Raw genomic sequence first — 27,988 nt, forward strand, 5'->3', positions numbered from 1 at the left:
TCTGCTTGAACAAACAATGAATTTGTATTTGGAAATTTGTAGGCATGGAGCATTATTTAAGATTGTTGTAATTTTCCTTATTTAAGTTTATATCTGAGCTGTTTGTTTGTATTCATGTAACAGAAATTTTTTGATGTTTGAATTATCTATTAATTATGATATCTATTTATATCGATATTTAAACTACAAATTAGGAAAGTAATATATGCCGAAAATATTGATGTTTAGAAACCTAAGCTGCAGTAAGACATGCAGAAATGACAGAAATGAAAAATGTGCTGTTGCTGATTACCTAAAATGCAGATAAATATTATAGTTTCAAACTCCATAAAAAAAAAGTTGTAAATGAAAGAGAGAGGAGGGGATAAGTGTGTATGTGTATGTAAATGTATATATGCATGTGTGTGTGAGTGTGTGCACTACATACATATATATAAGGCACAAATGCAGACACATTTCTGTGTTTATAATCATATGTTTTCATAGTTTTTTCAATATTATCATAGATATTTTTAGCAAGTTTTAATTGACTGATTTTAATCTCTCTCTCTCTCTCTCTCTCTCTCTCTCTCTCTCTCTCTCTCTCTCTCTATCTCTCTCTATATATATATATATATATATATATATGTTTATTTACATATAAGTATGTGTACTTATATTCATATATGTATATATATATATATATATATATATATATATATATATATATATATATATATATATATATATATATATATATATATATATATATATCGTTTGATTTTTCAATAGGTTGTTGTAATTATGGCAATGGTAAACAAAGGAAAGTAGAAATATATGGAGGACTACATCAATATCGGTTATACTTGCATTATCTCAGCAGAAAAAAACTCAATTTGTGATATGCAGAGAAGTGACGCAGGATAAGTTGACATCATTTCGAGTCGAAAAATGCAAAGTTCATAAAAAAAAGTCCGGTATGTTTCAAGAATGTGTACTGATGTGATATATATATATATATATATATATATATATATATATATATATATATATATATATATATATATATATATATATATATATATATATATATCGTTTGATTTTTCAATAGGTTGTTGTAATTATGGCAATGGTAAACAAAGGAAAGTAGAAATATATGGAGGACTACATCAATATTGGTTATACTTGCATTATCTCAGCAGGAAAAAACTCAATTTGTGATATGCAGAGAAGTGACGCAGGATAAGTTGACATCATTTCGAGTCGAAAAATGCAAAGTTCATAAAAAAAGTCCGGTGTGTTTCAAGAATGTGTACTGATGTGATGATGCACCTTCTATGTTAGGTTGTAAAGAAAATTTCTCTGGAAGCTGTTGAAATTCATTGCGTGATACATCAAGTATTTTCTGCAAAAACATGGCCAAAGATTTGAAAAATTATGCAATCAGTTGTAAATGCAGTTAACTTTATAAAGTCAAATGCTTGTTTGCTAAAGTCTGTCATAAAAAATGGGCTCTAAGCATGAAGTTCTGTTGCAAACGGAAGTAAGGTACCTACCAAAAGGCAATATCTTGCAGATATTTCTTTAGTTGAATACTGAGGTGACAAAATTCTTATCTCGGTAAGGAAGGAAAGAACATTCATGTTTCTTAGGTTATATGGATAATTGGGCAAAAATTGCATACTTAGTAGATTTCTACACAATTTTGAATTCCCTTAATCTTCCACTTCAGGAAGAAAATTTCGGCATTCTTGATTTTGCAGAAAAACTAAATGCCTTCCAAATGAAGCTGGATCTTTGGGAGTAAAGGATGTTTCCCATATTGAATGAATTTGTTGAAGTAAATGATACTGACATTCCATTCAAAAACAGTTTTCAAAGTTTACTGATCCTACTTTTTTGGAGACCTTAAAAGAGGAACTTAGCCAATATTTTCCAGAAAAGCCTCAGTTATCCCTTACCTTACCTCAAATAAACCATTTGATGCAACAATTGAAAATGTTCCTGGAAGATAACAATAGGAATTTATTGATCTTATTAGATCTGACAGTGCTAAAGCTGACTTTGATTCCCTAACAGAGATTCAGTTTTGGATAAAGCAGTTACGTCGATATCCAAATTTGGCTGAAGGTATGCTTAAAATGTTATGCCCTCTTCTTCAGCATATGTGTGATGTGATCTTAACTCTTAATAAAGTCGATGCTGAGAACTATTCTCCATGCTGAAGATAAACTACATTGTGCTGTGTTGAAAACATCACTGCGGAATGAGATACTGAGGATGGAAAAGCAGTTCTTACCATCACATGGAGAACATCCCTGTTTATTATCAAGATAATGCTTGTGTTACTCATATCAATAAAATTTTATTATGCAGTGTGTGTTATTTGAAGAAATTATATTATTATATTATATATAAGTGCATTTTTCTGTTTTTGCTATTCAATGACAAACTATAATTCATCCCTTATATACAATTTTTTTTATTTAAAAAAAGAATATAGCCTTGATTTTTGAGTGGGGTCGCAAATAGTATGGTGAAGCAGAAGGTTGGGAACCACGTACTCAAAAACTTTATGAGTACATGTTCAAATTTGCATTCAGACCCAATTGTCCATAAACTAAATGTTGCATATATGCATCATTATATTCTTTGAAATTAATCACCAGCAAAGAAACAACAAAAAGAGAATATTCATTTCTCTCGTTCCAATAATAATAATAATAAAAAAAAATCAGCTGACTGAAGTTGAGTGAAACATTGACAACTATAACGGTACTACAACAAGCATCTCCAGGTTATCTCCTGTTTCATTGCCGGATACGAAAGGGGTCCTTAAAAAAGAGAAATAACCAATGGCGAACTCTTACATGTGACATTTGATTTACTTGGATAGAACACGTAGAAAGCCGTAGTAAATGCTGCATCACCTTGACAGAATCTTAACATTGAAATATTTTATGCACTGGTAAAAAGCTGTTCGCATACAACAACTTGAGGTATTGGTAATGGGTTACATTTGAAATTAGTTATGTGCAAAAACTTGCTGAAGGGTGTAATATAGGAGAAACAATGTAGGTCAACGATAGGAACAGCTAGTCAGTAGTCGAATGGACTCGAATGTAACTAAAATGTAAATGTAAGGTTTGACACATGTCGGGTCAACAATAGTTTGCATCAGTGCTGAGTTGCAGCAATGGTGATTGTGCTGACAGTCTCAAAGAATAGTCTACGAATTATTTATGATCACATGGAAAAAAAATGTCAGCTGTTAAAGTAGGAAATGGTCCTGTTGTAACATCAATTTACCGAAACTCCTGTAATAAACAAATTAGTTACATATAACTTGATTAAAAGATGGTCATGCACCTCATATCGAAAATAACAATGAAATATAAAGAGGAATTTTTCGGTTATTTAGAAATCAGTTAGTGATGTCTTTTGCTACGCATGGGAGTAGTATATATGATTTCATTTAAGAAATCACGCAGATCCGGTTCTTGTAGGCTAGAAATCAAGATAGCTGACATTTTATGATAATCGGGATTTTGTCAGTGGTAGAGAACTAACAAAGAGAAATGGATTACACTTTTTTTTTATGCTAATGAAATGATTTTGTGCTAAACAGAGCTTTGCTGCCGTAGATAACGTTAATATGTTGTTTTACTGGCGGAAGAAAGGACGGCCGTTAGCCTGTCTTATCTAAATAATGATTCATGATAAATCTAAAATCGCTTTGAATGAAAATATCATGAAAGGCACATACCAGTGTCAACCAAGTTATTGATTTCATAAGTGATACGTTGAAATCTTATTTTATCTTATTAATCTATGTCATAATTAGAAGGTTTTCATAAAAGGTCACGACTTTATGAGAGAGAGAGAGAGAGAGAGAGAGAGAGAGAGAGAGAGAGAGAGAGAGAGAGAGAGAGAGAGAGAGAGAGAGAAATAACAGTGCATTACATAAAAAAATTATGTTTCAACTGTATAAATGTAAATGATAAGAAAAATAAAATTCTTTATCTTACGTGAATGCAATTGAGTGCTTTTCAAATCAGAAAATTGTTCTTTTAATACAACTGGATTTATGAAAATATATAAGGTAAGGTATGAAATATGGTTAGCTGCCTAACTTTCATATTTCATGTGCATAAATCATGTAACTATTATAAATAGCTGTTAACTCCAGTGGATTGGAACTTTACAATAAACTTCAGGAGAAAGGTGCTATGTGTTTGATTGAAACATCTGTATATATTTATTGTTACTTTGCTTTGAACATATATATATATATATATATATATATATATATATATATATATATATATATATATATATATATATATATATATATATATATATATATATATATATATATATATATATATATATATATATATGTATATATATACACACATATATATACAGTATATATATGTGTATATATACATATATTATAATATTTATAATATATATATATATATATATATATATATGTATGTATATATATGTATGTATATATATATATATATATATATATATATATATATATATATATATATATACAAGATTATTTGTAGAATGTGGTGTGAAGAGGCAAATCCTGCATAATGGGAGCTAGGAGTGTTGGTGAAAGAGGCAAAAAAGGAAATCTGACTTATTACAATAATATTACAATATGCTTATTCTAAAGAGGCTAGCGAGAAAGATTGATGAAAAGCTGAAAGATGAGCAAGCAGGATTTGAAAAGATAGAAGTTGTTCTGACTAAATCTTTATTTGAGGATATGTGGTACACCAATGTGTAGAAATCCATTGTCGATACATTTGTGCACTGAAAAGCCTTTGATAGTTTTCACCGGCCAATTTTGTGGAGAGTTCTGCGTTATTATGGAGTTTCTCTGAAATATGTAAATTTGATTGAATCTGTTCATGAGCATAGCAAGTGCAATGTCAATGTTAGTGGAGTGCTATCAAATGAATTATTTTCCAGTGAACAGTGGAGTACCCCAAGGAAATGTGTTGTCACCAATGTGTTTATCCTTCTCATGGATTTTGTATTGTATAGAACAGTTGGGGAAGGTGGAGAAGGATTGGACTGGACTGGTAACAGGATATTAGTTGACCTCGATTATGATGATGACATCGTCCTTATTGGCAGAACACAAGGGGACTTTCAAAGCTTTGCTTACCAGAATGCGTGAAATATCTATCATGAGGTTGGACTAAAGATGAATAGAAGAAAGTCAGAAAGGATGAGAACAGAATATGCAATGGAGGATGAAATATCATTGAAGAAGAAAGGATTAATGAGGTAAAATCATTAAAACATCTAGGAACTATGATCTCTGATACAGGATCCTCAGAATTTGAGCTGAATGAAAAATTAGAGAAAAAACAGATAATGGCTAGTTTAAGTAAAATGAGTTTTGGTATGAAAACAAAACAATATCCAACAGATTTTGTAGATTTAAAAACAAAGCCCTCAGAAGAATATTGGGAGATATTAGAAATGAAAATAAAAGAAAGATTACCCGAGTGCCATATGTGGATGAAATCTTGGTAAGGAGTAGAGAGAGATGTTTTAGGCATGCTCTTCGCTCTCCCAAGGAAGATCAGTTCTCCAAAGTTTCAACTGGGCTCTACAAGGCACCAAAAGAGTTGGAAGAACCAGTGCTACATGGATGAGGACTATGAAGCGTGAAGTAGGAGATGACGAATGGAGAAGTATTGATATAAAAGCCCAAGATAGAGACGACTGACGATATCTATCCATGGCCCTTTGCGTCAATAGGCGTAGGAGAAGATGATATATATATATATATATATATATATATATATATATATATATATATATGTATATATATATATATATGTATATATATATATATATATATATATATATATATATATATATATATATATATATATATATATATACAGTGGAACCTCTACATACGAATTCAAATCCGTTCCAGAACCAACTTCGGATATAGAAAATGTTCGGATGTAGAAACGAATTTTCCCATAAGAATACATTGAAATAGGATTAATCCGTGGTTGAGCCCAAAAACCTATGATAACTTCTTAATAAACTACTACACATAATTTTCCCATGAGAATAATGAACACTCAATTAGATAATAGACATGTAAATAAGCTGAATAGACATATAAATAAGAAGAATTAGCAAAAAATGATAAATAAGAAACAGGTTTTTAGCGTCACTTTACCTTAGAAACTCCAGCGCAGGTGTTGTTAGTCTTGCTACGCAGAGAGGAGACGGAAGGGTGGCGAGGAGGTAGAGAGGTTAACTACGATAAACGTACACTACCGTAACTTATTCTAACTTACACTAAGTGAACTTTAACATAACTTAGCTTATTTTTTTTTATATTTATATTTTATATTTTTTTTTTTTACATTTTCTTTTTTTCTTTTTGATGATTACGTAATTTTAATCACTATCACTCTCTACATTTAAAATTGACTGAATTTCTTTTGCTTCACTCTTTTCCGTTTTCTGTGTTTCACTTTCTTCCGCTTCACTCTTTGCCGTTTTCTTCGATTCACTTACATCCTCTTCATCGCGAGTTCGCTTCGCAGTTTTTTTAAAGAAAGCTTCGATAGATAATTGCTTGGTACGGCTTTTCAGAATGTTTCGAAAGTGAGTTAGGCAAACATCATCGAATTGAGAAACTACACGACAAACCTGCAATTTTTTTGGATGGTATTTGTCGATGAAGTCGACCACGTCTTGATATTTTCCTAACACCTCTTTTATTTGCGCCGAACCTAACACATGTTCTACCTCCTCGCTCCCTTCCTCGTCATCACTCATGTGCTCCAACATAGCATGGAGTTCCTTGAGCTCATCCGTGGCAAGTTCGTCGTGATGTTCGGCGACGAGTTCCGTAACGTCATCTGCGTTGACCTCCAGACCCATGGACTTGCCAAGGGAGACGATTTCCTCTACGGCTTCCGCTGCACCGACCACGGGATCAGGTTCGGGGTCAAAACCCTCGAAATCTCGGGGAGAAACTGCATCAGGCCACAGCTTCTTCCAGGCAGAATTGAGGGTCCGTCGAGTTAATCCCACCCAAGCCTGGTCTATGATCTTCAAGCAGTGCACGATGTTGAAGTGGCCCCTCCAAAATTCACGCAAAGTTAAGTTGGTGCTTTGCGTGACATTGAAGCACTGCTTAAATAAGTGCTTGGTGTACAGCTTCTTAAAATTAGAGATGACTTGCTGGTCCATGGGCTGGAGGATAGAGGTGGTATTCGGTGGGAGATACAGCACCTTTATGAACTTGAATTCATCGAAGATATCATCTTCAAGTCCGGGGGGGGGGGGGGGGGGTGAGCGGGTGCATTGTCAAGGCATAGCAGGCACTTTAAAGGCAATTTCTGTTCATGAAGATACTTCTTCACAGAAGGGCCAAAAACTTGGTTTACCCATTGCACAAAGAATTGCCTAGTGACCCAGGCCTTCGACTTGGATCGCCAGAAAACATGATGCTGATCCTTATCGACGTTGTGTGCTTTTAAGGCCCTAGGGTTCTCTGAATGGTAAACCAGTAAGGGCTTGACTTTAAAGTCCCCGCTAGCGTTGGCACATAGGGCAAGAGTCAACCGATCCTTCATTGGCTTATGTCCAGGCAATTTCTTCTCTTCGGCAGTAATGTAGGTTCGACTCGGCATCTTCTTCCAAAACAGCCCGGTTTCATCACAATTAAACACCTGCTGCTCTACGTAGCCTTCTTCCTGCACGATCTTTTCAAAGTTCTTGACAAGGTCAGCTGCAGCCTTTGTGTCCGCACTAGCAGCCTCTCCGTGACGAACAACTGAATGAATCCCGGACCGTTTCTTAAATTTCTCGAACCAGCCACGAGATGCCTTGAAATCATCTGAGGAAGGCTTGGTTGAACTCTCCCCAGCATCACCCCCAGAGCTCTCCTCCTTCAAGTCCGTAAAGATGGCGTGCGCCTTCTCGCAGATAACGGTCTCGGTGATGGTGTCGCCAACGATCTCTCTATCCTTAATCCACACTAGTAGAAGTCGTTCCATCTCTACTATGATAGGGGTACGGCGTTTGGAAATTATAGTGATCCCCTTAGAAGGTTTCACTGCTTTAATAGCTTCCTTCTGTTTAAGGATTGTCGAGATCGTCGACATATTACGGCCATACTGTTTAGCAAGTTCACTCACGCGGATGCCACGCTCATGTTTTTCAATAATTTCCTGCTTAATTTCTAAAGAAAGCATTTCCTTCTTCCTTTTCTCACCACTACCACTACCACTGGCAAAACTAAGCCTTTTAGTTCCCATACTTTACGTAAATTACCGTTAAAGGATGCACGTAAAAAATCACGATTAAAACAGAGTTAATAGCAGAACGCACAGAGTACAACTGCAAGAAGCCGACGAGAACAGAGGACTGACCCAAGACCCGCTAATTGAGCGTCCCTCCGAGGTCAATGTGCTGCCTTCTATCGGCGGAAAAAAAAAACACCTCAGGCGCTATGAGCACCGAATTTTACTTCGGATGTTGGAAAATTCGGATATAGATACGTTCGTGTGTAGAGGTTCCACTGTATATATATATATATATATATATATATATATATATATATATATATATATATATATGTGTGTGTATGTACAGTATATACACACATATATATATATATATATATATATATATATATATATATATATATATATATATATATATATATATATATATATATACTGTGTGTGTGCGCACGCATATATATTAGACTTCTGTGTTTCAATACTTAAATGCAATTTGATTAAGAGTTAATTAGAGCGGGAGCCAGTACCTTGCTTAGTGAATATGACTTTTTGTTAAAACATGAATATGCAGAAATAACGCGAGGAATGCGCAAGTAACGATAGAAACAAACCTCAAAGTTTGTTTTCGAGTTCAATAAGGTAGGAGAAATGCTTAGTGTTACCAAGAGGTGAGCTAAGAATTTTAAGAATGCAGAGAAACATTTCAGCCACAGAATACATAGAGAGAAATAATGCAATTAAACGACAACTCATGATTTTAATCATTCATTTTTAAGAATGGTATCAACTTTGATAATGTTTTTTCTTAAAGCGACAGACGGGGAAAGATTTTTTTTTTATTTCAATCAAATATATTGAACTTTCGGTTTAATATTGTTCTTTTCATTTTATATCGCAAAAATTCGCGCTCTGAAATATACGAACGTTGTAATACCTATGGGCCCATATTAGTCATTAGTATTTTGAGTGAACATAATTGCTTTGAAAGAGCCAGTCATTAGTAAAGCATAACAACGAAGATCCCACTTTCAATGTTTCTTCGTCGAAACAATCGATGTTTCCTAAGACCTGATGGACTCTATTCAGCACACGGTTGCTATGAAGCCCTGGCCAGGTCACTGTAACACAATATTCTATAATGCTAAATATAATTAGTTATAAACTAAATAATTCACAGCAGGAATGTCAATTGTTAATGAAAAAAATTAATATTGTGATATGCACAGACATATTTTAAATGTTTGTTGCCTTTCGTAGCATCAGGCCAGGTTTGGAAAAATACTTAAATCCAAGGCGCTTTCTGACATTTCAAGTTAAAACTAATAAAAAGAAAACTGTAATACTTCTAGCATACTTTTAATTTCCTATTTATTACCGCATTCTTAAAAGTATATCGTGAACTATACATACATACATATATATATATAAATATATATATATATATATATATATATATATATATATATATATATATATATATATATATATTAAAACTAAGTATCGGTAAAAGTATATAGACATTTTCATCAAATACATTTGACCTTGGTTTCGCCTGAAATTTATTGCAAAGTTCCAATCCACATGAGTAATTATTATTATTATTATTATTATTATTATTATTATTATTATCCGCGAAGCTACAACCCTAGTTGGAAAATCAGTTTACTATAAGCCCAAGGGCTCCAATAGAGAAAACTAGCCCCGTCAGGAAAGGAAATAAGGTTATGAATAAACTACAAAATTAACCATTAACATATTTTAAGATCAGTAACAACATTGAAATAGGTCTTTTATATAAGAACTATAAAACCTTGAAAAAACAAACAAACACGGGAAGAGAAATATGATAGAATAGTGTGCTCAAGCATCAAGCACGAGAACTCTTCCCCAAAACAGTGAAGGACCATGGTACAGAGGTTATGGCACTACCCAAGACTAGAGAACAATAGATCGATTTTGGAGTATCCTTCTCCTAAAAGAGCTGCTTGCTATAGCTAAAGAGTCTCTTCTACCCTTACCAAGACCGAAAGTAGTCACTGAACAATTACTTTGCAGTTGTTATCACATCGAGCAAAGAAGAATTGTTTGGTAATCCCAGTGTTGTCAGGTATATGAAGACAGAGGAGAATGTGGCAAGATTAGGCCAGACTATTCGGTGTATGTGCAGGGAAAGGGGGTAAAAAACTATAAGCGGAGAGAGGGATCCAATGCAGTAGTGTCCGGCCAGTCAAAGGACCCAATAACTCTCTAGCGGTAGTATCTCAATGGGTAGCTGGTGGCCTGGCCAACCTATTGCCTATAATAGTTAATATCTATTTATCGTAGTTACACTTTTTTTGCATTTGGAATATCAAAGTTCTTTCCATAAATTCTGTTTTATTTAAGAAAAGTATTATTTTATAATTTGTAAAATATACTGTTTGTACAGTACTCTATATACTTACTTTTCTTTGAAGTGTTTTCCTGGTACCGCCACACACAGAAAGCCGCGGTCCACTGCAGGGCCCAGAGCCCACAGGATTTGTTTATCATATACTGTACATCCTTTAAAAATTTTGAGAATCTTATAGCGTAGTCCATTTGTTAAAACCACATTATAACAGGTAGTAGGTTGGCCAGGGCACCAGTCATCTGTTGATATACTACCACTAGAAAGTTATGGGGTCCTTTGACTGGCCAGACAGTACTATATTGGATTCCTTCTCTCTGCATACAGTTCACTTTCTCTTTGCCTACACATACACCGAATAGTCTGGCCTGTTCTTTACAGATTTTCCTGACAGCACTGAGATTACCAAACAATTCTAATTCACTACTGTAATTGTTCAGTGGATACTTTCCTCTTGGTTAGGGTAGGAGAGAGACTTTAGCTATGGTAAGCAGCTCTTCTAGGAGAAGGACACTTCAAAATCAAACAATAGTTCTTTAGTCTTGGGTAGAGCTATAGCCTCTGTACCATGGTCTTCCACTGTCTCTTTGTTTAGAGTTCTCTTGCTTGAGGGTATAATCGAGCACACTATTCTATCTAATTTCTCTCTTCCTCTTGTTTTGTTAGTTTTTATTGTTTATATAGGAAATATTTATTTTAATGTTGTTACTGTTCTTAAAATATTTCATTTTTCCATGTATCCTTTCCTCACTGGACTATTTTCCTTGTTGGGGCCCCTGAGCTTATAGTATCCTACAATTACAACTAGTGTTGTAGCTTAGCAGGTAATAATAATAATAATAATAATAATAATAATAATAATAATAATAATAATAATAATACTAACGCCTAGAAAATGCCTAACGACAAATATTTATAGATCATAGGTATCAGTTTCATATATATATATATATATATATATATATATATATATATATATACATATATATATATATATATATATATATATATATATATATATATATGTGTGTGTGTGTGTGTGTGTGTATATATATATATATATATATATATATATATATATATATATATATATATAATGTATATATATACATACTGTACATATATATATATATATATATATATATATATATATATATATATATATATATATATATATATATATTAAACAATATGAGTACATATGAAACATTACTGCTCATGGTGTGCATGGAACTTTGTGGCTTCAGACAAACTGGATGGTTGTCAATGTCTTTTGACGGAAGACTATCACAAAGAATAAATATTTCAAATTGTCCTTCCCGGTAGCATGATGACTCCATCGTTCAACCAGAAGAACGAGATGTTCTATGTGCACGACTCTACCGGCTGGTGGAATCTGTACCACGTAAACAAGAGAGGCTTCGAGATCAACCTCACCAATCAGTCACAGGAAGTTGGATGGCCCATGTGGTAGTGAGTATCTCTATTCAGGTTATTCATTGACGAAAAGATTATAGATATCTGGATGATATTTGACATCGAAAGATTTCTTGGGGCGCCATTACCGGTTCAGTTTTTGTTGGTGTATACATTTTTATGGATAATTTGTTATTCGCTTTACCTATAGTCACCCCCCCCCCCTCCAATCTAAAATCATGTGTACGCCTATGCTACGTCACTGCGACACCAAATTTGTATGTTGCGTCGTCAGGCATGAAATATGGGTTATTATCTTCATGTGTACATCACATATTGATACAAAGGTTACAAAGTGCACGAAGTGAATGAGATATTCTATCTCTGTTTAATCAATTGCCTTTGAAATATCCTTGAAAATACATCTGCACTGCTTCTTCGACATAAAATACTGGCCAACATACATCGAAGGCAATTCTTTGTCTTGGCTATGTAGATGCGAGAAAGTTGTGTATGTGTCAACACAGAAAGATAACAAAGATAACAGTAGAAAGTATACTGGGGCCTGCCACCTGTCACCATTACAGGAAAATATTTCTGCATTAAGTCGTGGCGCTTGTCTGATCTTGAATCTTAAACTTGCTTATTAGCGCCAAGTAAAAAGGGACCCATTCATCACACACAGTTCATATACATAATAACGCTTGTTTTACGAGGGCCTCATGCATTACAAGTTTACTCTCCTTTAAGATGATAAAATGTCGACGTTTATGCTATATCGGATTGTGTTTACCTATCTGCAATGTCTTTGATCTACTTTAGATAACTGACCCCTCGTTTGTTTAGACAGAAAGGCAACGGTATATCCACAGCTCGAATACCCTTAACCTTGGTTTTAGAATGGTCGGAATATAGTTAATTACTTATTCGTATACAGTTATTTTTCACTGCGAATGCTTGATTTAGATTGGATATGCTGTTTTGTCTTACTTTATATGAATGTTTATACATTTCTAATTATGATTAAAACACTACTAGGCCTATGAAAAAGCTTATTGGTGTAAAGGGGGCCCATTGTAAAAGTAAGCTTGCAAAATAATTAAAGTAATTTTACAGTAAAATATTAACTAATAATGTTTCATATGATATAAGGAAGATGGTATATCCTTAGATGCGATCATTTTATTCAATTAATCTGAATTATCATATTTACTTACAATATCCCTCGTTTTTTTTCTTTTAAATCGTTTACAGTTGTCCAGTTGTAAGGGACACTGATTTTGTAAGACAAGAGTTGCCTCAAGTTTTAAAAGGTTAACCATTGCCTCTTTGATTTCATTAAACTTCTTAAAAAGGGGAAAAAGTATTTAGATAGAATGTAAACCGTAAAGGATCGCCAAAGCCAAAATATGACTGGGCTAATGTTTTCCATTAATTATTTTATGTCTTTAATAGACTCATTTATTTTCCTCCTTGCAGCTTTGGTCGGCAGGCCTACGACGTGAATCCTGGAATTGGTTCTAACGAAGTAGTTGCCATTTGTGGAAATGTAAGGTCAACACTTTTTGTTTTGTCTCTCTAAACTCTTCCCCTTTTTGAAATATGGCATATCTTCAGCTATTCAGAATAAGTGAAATAAACCAGCTACCCTTCTTTACAAAAATTAATGCCTTTTAAATAGACATTTACCTACCAAAAGAAAATACATTTTAAAAGTTTCACATTCTCTTTCTACCAGCGAAATGAACATGGCACTTAATGTTGGTGAGAGAAATACTGACTTAGATTTCTCATTTGCAGGATCTCACCGTAATTGACTCTATCAAACTGGAAAAGAGAATCCTCCATACTGGCTATTCTACTTATAGTCTTGGGGTTGCTTACGGTTTGGACGGCAAAAAGGTAAATTTAGTCCACAAATCTACCATCGTCTCTTTACAGACACAGTTTGTCAATTTCATGCGGTAATTGTTCAAATAATAGGAATTATATGATTGCAAAATACCGTCGTGTAAAATTATGCCTGACTCGTATAAATGCAATATTATATAACAAGTAGCCTATATAACAAGAAATCCTCTCTGAATCTTTTTTAAGTTTCGACGAGGCTTGGATATTGTTTTTCTTGTTTTCTTACAAATTATTTTTATCAAAAAACTCATACTCGAACATTTTTTAAATTCACCGTTACCGGGGGACAGTACTTACCGATATGTAATGAATGCCAAACTTGTTCATACTGACGCTTCTCAAACGTGAACGGTGTCACGCGGTAGAAGCTCCAGATAGGACTGCCTTCAATGCTATTGGAGTGAAAGATTCCGATCTCTTTTTGCTATGCATTTTTTTTTCTGAATCAGAAATAGTGTATCCTAATGGTAAAACTGAAATCCAATTTTATAGATGTATTTTCAAGTTGTTCAAAATGTTACCCTCACCCAAAGATCCCAGGTACCCATTGTGGTCTGCCATTACCTCATGTCTTATAAAGGGACTTTATCTTTAAAATATGTGCAAAATTTATAAAAACCATGTTTTCAACGTCGAAATACTCCTCCCTGAAACTAGAATTTACTGCAAATATTAGTTTAAGATCAAAATATTAGTTGTAAGGAATCAAAGACTTATCAGTGTTCGTCTCCGCACAAAATGATAAACATTCACAAACAATTTCAACCTTAAAGGTATTACGTTACCTATATAGAATGCTAATTATATGCGCATTTGTTGTACACATCCATATTCAACAGGTGTACGTCGTGGCAGGAGACGGGATGAGACCTTTCCGACTTATCGAGGTCAATTTGGAAACAGGAAATGTAAGAAACGTCCAAAAGCTTCAATCACATACAGAGGATTCTCCATCAGCATCGCTTTCCTCTCCCCCGGAGCATCAGTGGGTCGATCCCGGATACATTTCATTAGCCAAGCAAATCCAGTTTCCAACAACGCAAGGCGATTTTGCTTACGGATATCTCTATTTACCAAAGGTTTGTTCATATATTACAAAACCTATTTCACCATCATCATCTCCTCCTACTCCTATTGACACAAATGCCTCTGTAAGATTTTACCAATCATCTCTATCTTGAGAATTTAAATCAATACTTCTCCATTCATCATCATCTACTTCGCGCTTCATAGTCCTCAGCAATGTAGGCTTGGGTCTTCCAACTCTTCTAGTGCATTGTGAAGCCCAGTTGAAAGCTTGTTGAACTAATCTCTCTTGTGGAGTGCAAAAAGCATGCCCAAACCATCTCCTTCTACCACTTATCATGATCTCATCCACATATGACACTTGAGTGATCTCTCTAATAGTTTCATTTCTAATTCTGTCCTGCCATTTAACTCCCAATATTCTTCGGAGGGCTTTGTTCTCAAATTTACAAAATTATTTGGATATTGTTTCATTGTCATACCTTGACTCATGTCCATATAGTAACAACAATCTCCCTAAACTTGTATATAGCCTGATTTTTATATGTAATTTCAGGCGATTTGATTTCCAAATTTTACTTAATTTAGCCGTCGTCTGATTTGCTTTTTTCAATCTTTAATCAAACTCAAATCCTAAAGACTGTATTAGAAATTAGAGTTCATAGATGTTCAAATGATTCCACCTCATTAATCTTTTTTCCTTTCAGTAATACTTCATCTTCCATTACATATTCCGTTTTCAGCATCTCTGTCTTTCTTCTACTTATCTTAAGCCCAAAGTCATGTCATATTTCATGCATTCTAGTAAACAAGCTTTGCAAGTCTTGGGGCGTTTTGCTAATATGGGAAGCGTCATCAGCATTTTGTATGTCCGTTAATTTCCTGTTACCAATCCAGTCCAATCCTTTTCCACCATCCCCAACTGTTTTATGCAAAACAAAATCCATGAAGAGGATAAACAACATAACTTTGCACTTGCTATGCTCATGAACAGACTTAATCAAATTTACATATTTAAGAGGAATTCCATAATAACGTAGGACTCTCCACAAAATTGGCCGTTGCACACTATCACAGGCTTTTCCATAGTGCACAAATGCTATCAAACGTGGATTTCTGTATTCTACGTATTACTGCACATGTCTTAAAATAAAAATTTGGTCAGTACAATATCTACCTTTTCGAAATACTGTTTGTTTATCTCTCAGCCTTCCATCAATCTTACTGACTGGTCTCTATTGAGTGAGCATACTGTATCTTTTTATGACAACTAACGTAAGTGTGATAATACAAATTTCTCTTGATCTTTAGCGTGTCATATTGTCACCTGAATCATATTGTTGATATAACTCTTACCATTCATTATGGTGGGCATTACGAAGTTCATCATCAGCACCAAAGTTTAAAATAGGCTATTTAAGTCTACAAAAATTATCCGTTTCTATCGCAAGTTTTTTTTTTTTTTTTTTTTTTTTTTTTTTTTTTTTTAAGTATTCCGACTGAATGAGAAAATTTAATGCCTTAGTTTAAAATCTATGGTAACCTAATAATCCCGGTACGTTTTGATTCTCCTTTAAAAGAGTGCCCATGGGAATAGATAGTTTCATATTCTATAAAGGAGCTCCTTAAATTTGTTGAAGCAAGTTCTGTTTTTGGGAGACTAACATAATTTTACACAAATATAGTCCTTAAAATTATCTATACATACAAAGCTAACCAGTTCACTTTTATTTCAAGAGAAAACAATACATTTATTCTTAAAATGTAATTCTGAAGAATAGATATTAGTATGCCTCAGACTTGGTATTTATCTTAAAAAATGAGGTCGAAATGTTTATAATATATTGCGACTCCAAGAGTGTATTAGATTCTTAAATAACTTTCACTCATTAGTTCCGAGAGCTCAAAAGGGGCTCTCCCATTTTCTGTTTGCACGAAACAGTTTATTTCTGTTGTGTTCCCTCTCATTTGTGATTTCGTGGTAATGAGGTAGCAGACAGGGAAGCGAAAAGATGTCGCTTTAAATGCAAAAATTCAATCTCGGTAATAAAACCGTCGCTGATATTTTAGATGTTGATGTACTGTAAATGCTCTTGTTGGGTATTTACATAAAGTCAACCTTCTATATGCAATTGGATTTATTTCTAGTTCTAATCAATCTATCAATTTTAATGTGTGAATGATATGGTGATATGAGTGTATGTGGTTTTTAAAACGTTAAAGTTTTCACAAATTTAAATATCAATTACGGCACTGGAGAACTTCACCAGTGCCATTGCCTGCAATCCAAATCCAATATCGGGAACCACAATGACATGAGGAGACCGAAATTGTGTACGTTTCATAATTGCCTCGCACATAAAAACATTGTTGACGGTGGCCGTATTCGGCCTACACCAGAGTGATCTTATTGGTTTGAGCACATGACTATTTCGAGGGTAAATCCCTCGTTGATGTATTAAGGGATGGTGTAGATTTAGATACCCTTATTTCTCATCTACACGAAATCGGTGTTTTTTATTTTATTGAATTCATTAGTTTCTTTTATTTTTAAACTTGTTTATATACTTAATTTGTTATGTGTGCGCCATGATGTGTGACTGAGTTTCTTTACAGTGTTTTAATCCCTTTCTAAATTTTCAATTTAATTTGATTATTTAGGACGGCGTTTTATGATCTCATTGGCTTTATAAACTCCTTTAATCTAATCTAATCATTACCTCAATTGATTCCCCGCCCCTTCCCCTTTTCAGGGGATACACTGGTGTCTGCAATTTAGACAAGTTATCGTAATCATCTCTTGTGTCCTTGTAGAACTACTATCTACAAAAATAAGATTGCACCGGGTTTTATCTAAGACAAGGAAGTCTTCTTTTCGTCTTTCTTTCCACAGACAACTTTCCTTTGAATTTGCAGATTCATGTTTTGAAGAGTCAAATAGTTCTAGAGACATTTTAGTGTAGGGCACTATCTATAATCTCGACCAATTCTAAATTATGCATCACAAAGTAATACAACAAGGTCTTCTGTAGTATAGCAACGGTAACCGTGCACACACTATTATCTTACATCTCATGCAACCATTTATTACAAAGTGAAGTATTGTTTATATGGAGGGATTTATTTCTGAAAGCTGGTTGAAATTCTGATCCAGTCTTATAGATTTGTCTTGCCAGTATGTCAGTAAAAATGGACAGACAGCTGTGTGTGTGTGTGTTTTTTTTTTTTTTTTTTTTTTTTTAATATAGATTTCTTCACTACAATTTTTAAACTTACCAGTTTTGCTTGAATTGAATCTAATCTCTTCTATTATTTTGGCTTTAGATAGTTAATCTCTTTTCTCATATCAAAATAACAACGGAAAATAAGTTGATAAACATAATAATGAAAAAGAAATACTAGATGTGTGCAGTATTGAGTTTTGTTTAATGTTTTTTTATATACGATATATGCTTTACATATTCCCATTTAATGATGGTGACCATTATGATTGAAGTGTTCCATCAAATTCCCTTGTTATTTCACACAGTGGTTTTGCAACCTTAAAATTAATAAAAAAAGAGAGATTGTAGGTTCTTATCAACAATTAAAGTCAGAAATTCTGTATCTAGATGTTTTTGTGACAAGTCTATATCTCTTATATTTTCTTTCAGAACAAAGATTATACCGCTCCTGCTGGCACAAGGCCACCGTTATTAGTCAAAGCCCACGGGGGACCAACAGATGCAGCTTCGAGGGTTATCAACCTCACGTACCAATTCTTTACTTCCAGAGGATTTGCTATTTTGGATGTAGACTACAGGGGCAGTACCGGGTACGGTACTCTCTACAGGAACAAACTACATGAAATGTAAGGCTTTACTTGGTGTTGGATCCTTCTCACGAAAAACCTTGACAAAATTAAATTAAGTTTCTTATCTAGTGTTATCACATGGTATGGCTGGAATTGGGCGTTCTTAGATAATATAAACCTTATGTGCCGTCGGTTGGGGGAACTAGATCACATACAAATCTTAGCATTCGTGTTTTGCATGAATGAAACTGGCTTCAATTTAATTGTGCGAAAAGAAAATACTCCATAACTTTAAGCTGGGAACAGTAAATATCTATTAAAAATGGTACATTAGAAGTAACATTGATGAGAATTATCCAAAAAAATATCTGAAAGGACATTTTCCATTAGTAATATATTTTACCAGTGATAGCCTAAGCACTTACCATACTAATCCCCATGTTTTATTACCTTATAATTCATTTACATTGCCGTGAAAATTGAATTTTTTCCTTGGAATTGTAACCCTTCATCTTTTTCAGGTTGAGTATCAGAGGAAGGAGACGATGGCTTTTTTCCATGCCAAAGTATCTATCTATGTAAATTACTATTTTTGACACGCTCTATGAAATGATAAAGAGCAACCTTTCGAACAATAGAATAATTGTTTTCAGAAAATAAATCAGTAACTTAAATATATGAGTTTGTTAATTAATTCTATTTTCTAATAAGATCCTACAATGGGACAATTCGATTGCTACTTTAATGAACACTGAGATTTGTGAGTTAGAGTGGAACCATTTGTTTAAAAGTATCAGAAAGGAAACAGGATAAATGAAGAATATATGGATAAAAAAGTAAGTTAGAATGACCAACATGTGCTGATATTACCTCTTTGATTTCTTAGGGGGAAAATCGCAGTTTTCTAGCTTTTTACGCATTATTGTATAGGTATGTGCCTTTTCTTGGAGTTTCAAAATAAAAATACGTTTAATAAATTTCATATAACACTTTTTTATTGCTGTAATAGTATTGTAAAGAAATATTTTCGGCTCACTCCTACCCCTTCCCCACTCCCTTTCCTCCCTTTCTCTTCAATGCGAATCACCAATCGTGCCTCAACGTTATGTAGTGTTTTTGGGCTCAAGCCATGTCGTCCTGATGGAAGGTTCCTTCAGTAGCTTCCTAAGGGTATATATGACTACAGTAGATATTCCCAGAGAATTAAACTAAAGGTTTCACAGAATTCTAACTTCTGGCACGAGTACCCATAAGGTTTCCCTTTAGGATATCGTATAATAACAGGGGACGTATGCTTGACACGCCACATAGCTATCTGCACCCCACTTAGCGTTAACGCTTCGAGGAGGAAGTGTGGCAAGTTATGGGAGGAGCCGTTACTAAGTTCTCCTCCTGCATCCTGAGTAGTCAGTATGCTCAGCAACTGCAGCAGATGAAGTCTATTTTTGGTTTCCTGTATGATGTGAAATCACTTAATGGGATAACAAACACACAACTTATGGAACATTGCATGAAGTGAGTCTTTTGTGACGGTGACATTGAACTGAGTAATACTGAATAGACGGATTCAGTATTACTCAGTTCAAGTAAACTAAATGTACCCTTGCTTTATTGTATTTGTATGTAGTATAAAACTGCGTCATTCCTTAGAAAAATATTTAATTTCAGTTGAAGAGTATATGGAACTATGAAAAAAAGTCATTGTAGCTTTCTGCATATTTTTCTTTATCGTATATATATATATATATATATATATATATATATATATATATATATATAAATTTACATATAATTGTTCCGTATATTTATAATTGTTCTGTATATATATAATTGCTTTGCATATATATTTATTTGTTTATTTATTTATTTATTTAGTTCCCAGTTTTTGCGCCCCCTTCATTCTTGCACCCTTAAGGACGAGACGGCACTTACAATTCCATATATATATATATATATATATATATATATATATATATATATATATATTGTAAGGACACCGCTCCCTTCGTCGTCCAGAAAATCAACAAACTGATTATTTATTTGAATTCTCCTTTCGCCACACCGTGGTTTCCCATGTATATGTATTCCGCTCTATCAGAGCTACATTTTGACATATGTATTATTTCATTACATGTTTCTGGTAACTCATAATTCGTATATTTGTAAGTGTAAGAAAACACATATATTTTGGCGGGCAATTCAATCTGATTTGGGGCCAGAGCCATCCTACCTTTCCGTCCGCACCTTGTAATATACTCCCACGCACATTTGAATAAAGTATCAGTTGATCTTGGTGATGCTTGTCTCACTGTCCTTACAACTGGTGATCCCGGAGTTGAAAGTAGTATCAGCGGTTTTGGCTTTGCCATTAACGGACTTATTACGGCCGTGCTACCTTCTCTATACTCCGTTACCTTAGGCGTGAGCCTGCCTTTGGTTCTCCCACACTTCGGTGCATGTAAGGCAGTAGGATGAGCTTAACCGACTTATCAACCTCTCACCTCTTCGCCGACTCGTCGTCTGGCCACGATGCAGGAAGCAACACGCCCATCGCACCCAACGGCCTCGCCTCCACACCCAAAGTCAAACTGCCGCCCTTTTCTCAACACAACACCGCTTCCTGGTTCCTGAGAGCAAACGTACTCTTCCGCGTCGCTAGACTCAGCGACTCCTGCGCCAAGGCTGACATCGTTCTCACCTCCATACCTGAAGAGGTTCGACAAGATTTCCCCATGGCTCGACGCCCAGGCCGGCCCAGTTTCATACGACGACCTGAGAACGAAACTCATCGGTATCTACTCCCTCTCCGTCTCAGCAAGGGCACAGAAAGTCCTGGACCTCGCCGGCAAGCCCATGGGTGACACCTCTCCTGTCGAGGCGTGGGACGAGTTATCCGGCCTGCTTACGCTCCCCGAAACAGACAGCAACGGCCGACGACGTGAGATTAGCTTATCTCGCGAGATCTTTCTTCGACGCCTACCACAGGACGTAAGGGCCCAATTGACAGACGCCGACACGCTCCCGATGAAAGAACTCATGTCGAAGGCTCAGAAGCTCCACGAGGCCTCCAAAGCATCTCGCCTCAGAGCATCATCGTCAGCACCGCCTTTGTTCTCCTCCTTCAGCAGCTGCTCTTCCATAGACTTCTTGGCAACGGCCCCTGAGGACGAAGAGATCAACGTTCTATCAAGAAAGAAACCGCCGCAACCAACACTACCGAACCCTAGGACTAACCCAGCATGGTGCTTCTACCACCAACAGTTCGGCAGCGACGCCAAGAAATGTAGAGTACCATGCAGTTTCCCTAGAAGACGACGCCAGAAGCATCCACCTGCCACCATTGCAGCCGCAGTTAACCAAAACAAGAATGGTTTCTATATCCTCGATACCATTTCCAACCGTAGACTCATGGTAGACACCGGCGCAATGCATTCAACGTTCCCACCTTCCAAGTCCGACCTAGACCGTGGTCCCGACAAAAACGCTCCCTCACTCATCGCCGCCAACGGATCTCCCATACGGTGCTATGGGATTATGACCCTCAAGATATCTATCATGGGCCGTTCGTATTCTTGGCCCTTCGCTATCGCTGACGTCAATCGCCCCCTCCTTGGTGCGGATTTCCTCGCCCACCAAGGACTCCTTGTCAATGTCGCTAACAAACATCTCATCGACACGGGAACCTGCCAGTCCCGCGCCCTAGAATACGGCCCTGTAACAATGTCCGTATCCGCCGTAACGACGCACCCCTACGCCGACCTCCTACGAGAATTTCCCGAGGATTTCAAGCCCGAGCTCCGACACTTGCCAGATTCCCCGTCCAAGCACGGGATCTACCACCACATCACAATGACAGGACCTCTTACTCACGCCAAATTCCGCCGCCTCCCGCCCCAGAAACTGAAGGATGCCAAATGCGCCTTCGAGGACATGGAACGCATGGGTATCTGTAAGAAAGCATCAAGCCCCTGGGCATCGCCCCTACACATGGTAAAAAAGCCGGATGGGTCCTGGAGACCTTGCGGCGACTACAGGTGCCTCAACCTCATCACAACGCCTGATCACTACCCGCTGCCCAACATGCAGGACCTAACGAACGCGTTGCACGGCGCGAAGTATTTTACCAAGATGGACCTCCTCAAGTCTTACTTCCAGGTCCCCACATTTCCGGAAGACATCCCGAAAACTGCCATTGTAACGCCGTTTGGATCCTACACCTTCTCATACTTAACCTTCGGTCCACGCAACGCCGGGGCGACCTTCCAACGACTAATGGATAGCATTCTGGGTGACCTACCTTTCTGCGTCTGCTACGTCGACGACATCCTGATATTCTCGAAAACCAAGGAGGAACACCGGAGGCACGTCCGCACCGTCCCCAAACGCCTACAGGAGAACGGCCTGGTCGTACGTTTCGACAAATGCACGTTCGGTGCGGAAGGAGTGGATTTCCTTGGTCACTGCGTATCCTCGTGCGGGGTAAAACCCATGACAACCAAGGTCGACGCCATCAGGAAGTTCCCGATACCTACGACCATCCGCCAACTTCAGGAGTTCCTGGGGATGGTCAATTACTACAGGCGCATCATCCCCAACATTGCACAAACCCTGTCACCCCTCGACAACGTCCTGAAAGGAAAAGCGAAAAAACTCGAGTGGGGTTTGCCCCAGCAACAGGCATTCACCTGGACGAAGGATGCCCTCGCGAATGCCACCACCCTGGCTCATTTCGACGACAACGTGCCCCTGCGACTAACGACCGACGCCAGCAACGTCGCCTGTGGGGCTGTGCTGGAGCAACTCGTCGATGGTTCTCCTCGACCGCTGGCATTCTTCAGCAAGAAATTGAAACACGCCGAAACAAGATACAGCACCTTCGATAGGGAACTCCTCGCCGTCTACCTCGCCGTCCGCCACTTCAGGCACATCTTGGAGGGCACTCCCTTCACAATCACGACGGACCATCAACCCCTCGTACACGCTTTCACGAAATTGACAGACGCATGGTCCTCCCGACAACAACGTCATCTCGCAACAATCGCCGAATTCGGGTGCACCATACGTTACGTCCCAGGAAAGAAAAACCCAGTCGCGGACGCCCTTTCAAGGATTGAAATTGATGCAATCCACCTGGGAATCGACTACGCCAATCTCGCAACTGAACAACGCACCGACCGAGAAGCACAGGATCACCTGACGGGGCCATCCGCGCTCAAGATAAGTGCGATTCCCCTCGGACCAGCAGGAGTAACTATTCTTTGCGACACCAGCACCGGCCGCCCACGTACCTGGATACCAGCCTCCTGCAGAAGGAAAATATTCGATTCCATCCATGGACTTTCACACCCCTCAGGACGCACCACCGCTCGCCTTCTGTCTGAAAAGTTTGTCTGGCCAGGGATAAAAAAAGACGCCCGGGAATGGGCAAAGTCATGCATCAACTGCCAGTCAAGCAAAGTCAGCTGTCACACCGAATCGGGGGTAGGCAATTTCCCCCAGCCAAAAAGACGTTCGGTCACATACACATCGACGTCGTGGGACCATTGCCCCCTTCTGGATCTGCTCGCTACCTGCTTACAATCATTGATCGCTCCACGAGGTGGTTGGAGGCATCGCCGATGACCGAAGCTACGACTCAAGCATGCGCTGAAGCCCTCCTGTCAAGCTGGGTGAGCAGGTTTGGCGTTCCTGACGACATCACGACAGACAGAGGCCCCGCTTTCCTCTCAGAAATATGGCTCGCTTTGGCGAACCTCATGGGGATGACGCTCCACAGCACCACGGCATACAACCCCGCTGTAAACGGCATGGTCGAAAGAACTCACCGCGCCCTCAAGGCGTCCCTGATGGCGAGCTGCACCGACGGGGACTGGAAATCACGACTTCCTTGGGTACTCCTCGGCCTTCGCACCGCCCCTCGCGCAGACGGCGAACCTTCGCCCGCCGAAATGGTTTACGGGGAGGCGCTCGCAGTTCCTGGTGAATTCTTTCCCTCATCAACTGACGACATGCAGCTGGATCACCTAAGGGACATCGCCAGGAAGTTCAGTCCATGTCTCAAAACTTACCAGGACAGAACCAAGCACTTCCAACCCAAAAAACCTGGATGACTGCGGGTACGTTTTTGTCCGTGTCGACGCTCATCGACAACCACTAATTGGACCTTATCGAGGCCCCTACAGGGTAATTAAGAAGACAACGAAAGCCTTCCTTCTCGACGTCCATGGCCAAGAGGACTGGGTCTCAATAGACCGCGTGAAACCAGCGTTTCTCGAAGGAAGCAACACCGCCACCGCTGGACCTGGCAGATCCAGAGTGCCACCTCAAAACAAGGCGCCCAACTAAAGAAAAATCATCAAACGACGACAAGAGGAAGAGATCCTTACGCCGAACGCCGGCGCGCCCCTCCGTTCAAAAACAAGAGGAACCCTCCGACGCCCGAAAATATACGAAGATTGATCCTCAGCCCTTTACGCCGCCCGATGTCTTGGGGGGGGGGAGTATTTGTAAGGACACCGCTCCCTTCGTCGTCCAGAAAATCAACAAACTGTTTATTTATTTGAATTCTCCTTTCGCCACACCGTGGTTTCCCATGTATATGTATTCCGCTCTATCAGAGCTACATTTTGACATATGTATTATTTCATTATATGTTTCTGTTAACTCATAATTCGTATATTTGTGAGTGTAAGAAAACACATATATTTTGGTGGGCAATTCAATCTGATTTGGCGCCAGCGCCATCCTACCTTTCCGTCCGCACCTTGTAATATACTCCCACGCACATTTGAATAAAGTATCAGTTGATCTTGGTGACGCTTGTCTCACTGTCCTTACATATATATATATATATATATATATATATATATATATATATATATATATATATATATATATATATATATATATATATATATATATATATATATTACGATAAAGAAAAATATGCAGAAAGCTACAATGACTTTTTTTCATAGTTCCATATACTGTTCAACTGAAATTAAATATTTTTCTAAAGAATGACGCAGTTTTATACTACATACAAATACAATAAAGCAAGGATACATTCAGTTTACTTGAACTGAGTAATACTGAATATACGGAAAACAAAGTAATGTAGTTAAATGTTCGAGTCAGTTGACAAATATTTCTGCACCAATTCTTTAAAAAGAGAATTATTTACTTATAATAATCTAATAATATTATTTTTAGAATGAATTATGATATGCTTACCATAAAAGAATAAAGAAGTCTTATGATATTATCGAGATTACATCATGCCATACGCGTATGGTCCACAAGAATCTCTCTCTCTCTCTCTCTCTCTCTCTCTCTCTCTCTCTCCGCGCGGACATTTTTCCAGATTTTTTTTTATTTTATTTAGTTATTTTTTCGTGCTGCAACCCACATCGAGCAACGTGTATTATACAAGTTACGGTCTACTCCGTCTTACTAAAAGTAAAGATAGTGTTTCCTCTGAAAGCTACAAAGGCACTTCACTTCTTTTCTTTGGTGAGTCAGACCGTGAGGTGAAATCTTGGAGCACAGACATCCTGCACATTCCCCTACATGTCTACAAGTTGAGACTCGAGAGTGAGGCTACTAATAATTAATCTAAGTCTTCAACATTCCCGGATAGACCGTAGAATCGTAGATCCTGTATATGATTCCACCAAAATCGTGATTCATCACTTACCAGTTACCAGGTAGGCCTAGGCCTAATTTTTGGTCATTGATTTAACTTACACAGTATAGATGTCGGAGGGTAGCCGATATTAAAATCATTGACATAATTTTTCTTGCTAATATTAGTGCATGTAACTTGATGTAGGCCTAGCTGCCGAAGGTATTATGATTTATGATAAATTCGTTCGTCTTAGGAAAAAGAAAATGCAGTTTGACTATGAAGGAGAAGACACACCAGTGCAGAATGCAAAAGTGAACTTTAAAGTTAACTTCTATTTTGCTGTACTCGATGTTGCCATCAATTCTGTATTGGAACGTTTTCGGCAACTGCAGCAGATGAAGTCTGTTTCTGGTTTCCTGTATGATGTGAAATCACTTAATGGGATCAACTTATGGAACATTGCACCAAGCTGGAAACAACACTACGAGATGGAGAAAGCAAGGACATAGACGCCACTGACTTGTGTCATGAACTTCAGGCAGTTGCACGCCGCCTTCAGCCTGACACTGTCACTCCCCTGGTTGTTTTAAAGTTCATTTTTGAACAAGGGCTGGTTCACAGTGTACTCAACACATTTGTTGCCTTGCGCATTCTGCTAACTTTGCCTGTTACTGTGGCGAGCGGTGAGAGGAGCTTCTCAAAATTAAAATTAATTAAGACGTATTTGCGGTCAACAATGACAGAAGAAAGACTTGTAGGTCTAGCTATGGTCTCTATTGAGAACGAGATCGCACAGAAAGTTGATCTAAAGAATCTAGTGGCTGATTTTGCCAAGAAAAAGGTACGGAAAGCACATTTTTAGTTATCTGTAGTTGTAGCCAAGAATTTAGAAAGACCTAGTGCTCACTGAAATTTAATTTCTCATTTCTGCCATTGAAAGATATTGATAAATTTTAGTATAAAGTTACAATTACATTATAATTGAAAGTTGTAATTGTAAACAGTTCCTAATAATATAAAATGTTTACTTCAGAATTATCAATTATTCTCACTACTTTGATTTCTAGTATTTTTGTTAATAATTCCGTTCGTAGTTATGAAGAGAATATCTCATTCCCTTCAATAACCGAGATAAATATTATACGTTCTCTGCGTAGGCCTACATAGCTTTCAGTTCCATTCAGAACATTAAATTCTAGGTTTTTTTTTTTTTTTTTTTTTTTTTTTTTTTTTTTTTTTTTTTTAGGGTATTTTAATTGCTTAAGAATTGTTCTATTAATGAATGAAAAAATATGTTGTAGAGGCCATGTTTTATTTTTTCCCCCTTTTTCGGCTAAGGATACACTCAAATGGAAGGAAAATGAGTCAGATTTTCTTCACCATTTACATTTTCTTATCCCTGATTGAAGTTTTAAAGAACTAATAACTCAAAGCATTCATTTTCATATTTGTATAATTGATTGTTAATTTGTTACATACTCAATCATAACTTCACTATCAGAGGCACATTTCCCTTATTAAATAAATTTTTT

At 37.0% G+C, this 27,988-nt stretch overlaps 1 protein-coding gene across 1 annotated transcript in view; it reads left to right on the forward strand.

Annotated features, from left to right (window-relative positions):
* The window catches only part of LOC137639491 (uncharacterized peptidase YuxL-like), a 185,516-nt gene that overhangs the window by 81,457 nt on the left and 76,071 nt on the right, over positions 1–27,988 (forward strand). Inside the window, exons 7-11 of the mRNA XM_068371758.1 lie at positions 12,010–12,156; positions 13,579–13,648; positions 13,900–14,001; positions 14,850–15,089; positions 18,690–18,886. Of these exons, the coding sequence (XP_068227859.1) occupies positions 12,010–12,156; positions 13,579–13,648; positions 13,900–14,001; positions 14,850–15,089; positions 18,690–18,886 (756 nt within the window). The remainder of the gene's footprint in view (positions 1–12,009; positions 12,157–13,578; positions 13,649–13,899; positions 14,002–14,849; positions 15,090–18,689; positions 18,887–27,988) is intronic.

This window comes from Palaemon carinicauda, chromosome 4 (assembly GCF_036898095.1).
Source record: "Palaemon carinicauda isolate YSFRI2023 chromosome 4, ASM3689809v2, whole genome shotgun sequence".
Lineage (NCBI taxonomy): Eukaryota > Metazoa > Arthropoda > Malacostraca > Decapoda > Palaemonidae > Palaemon > Palaemon carinicauda.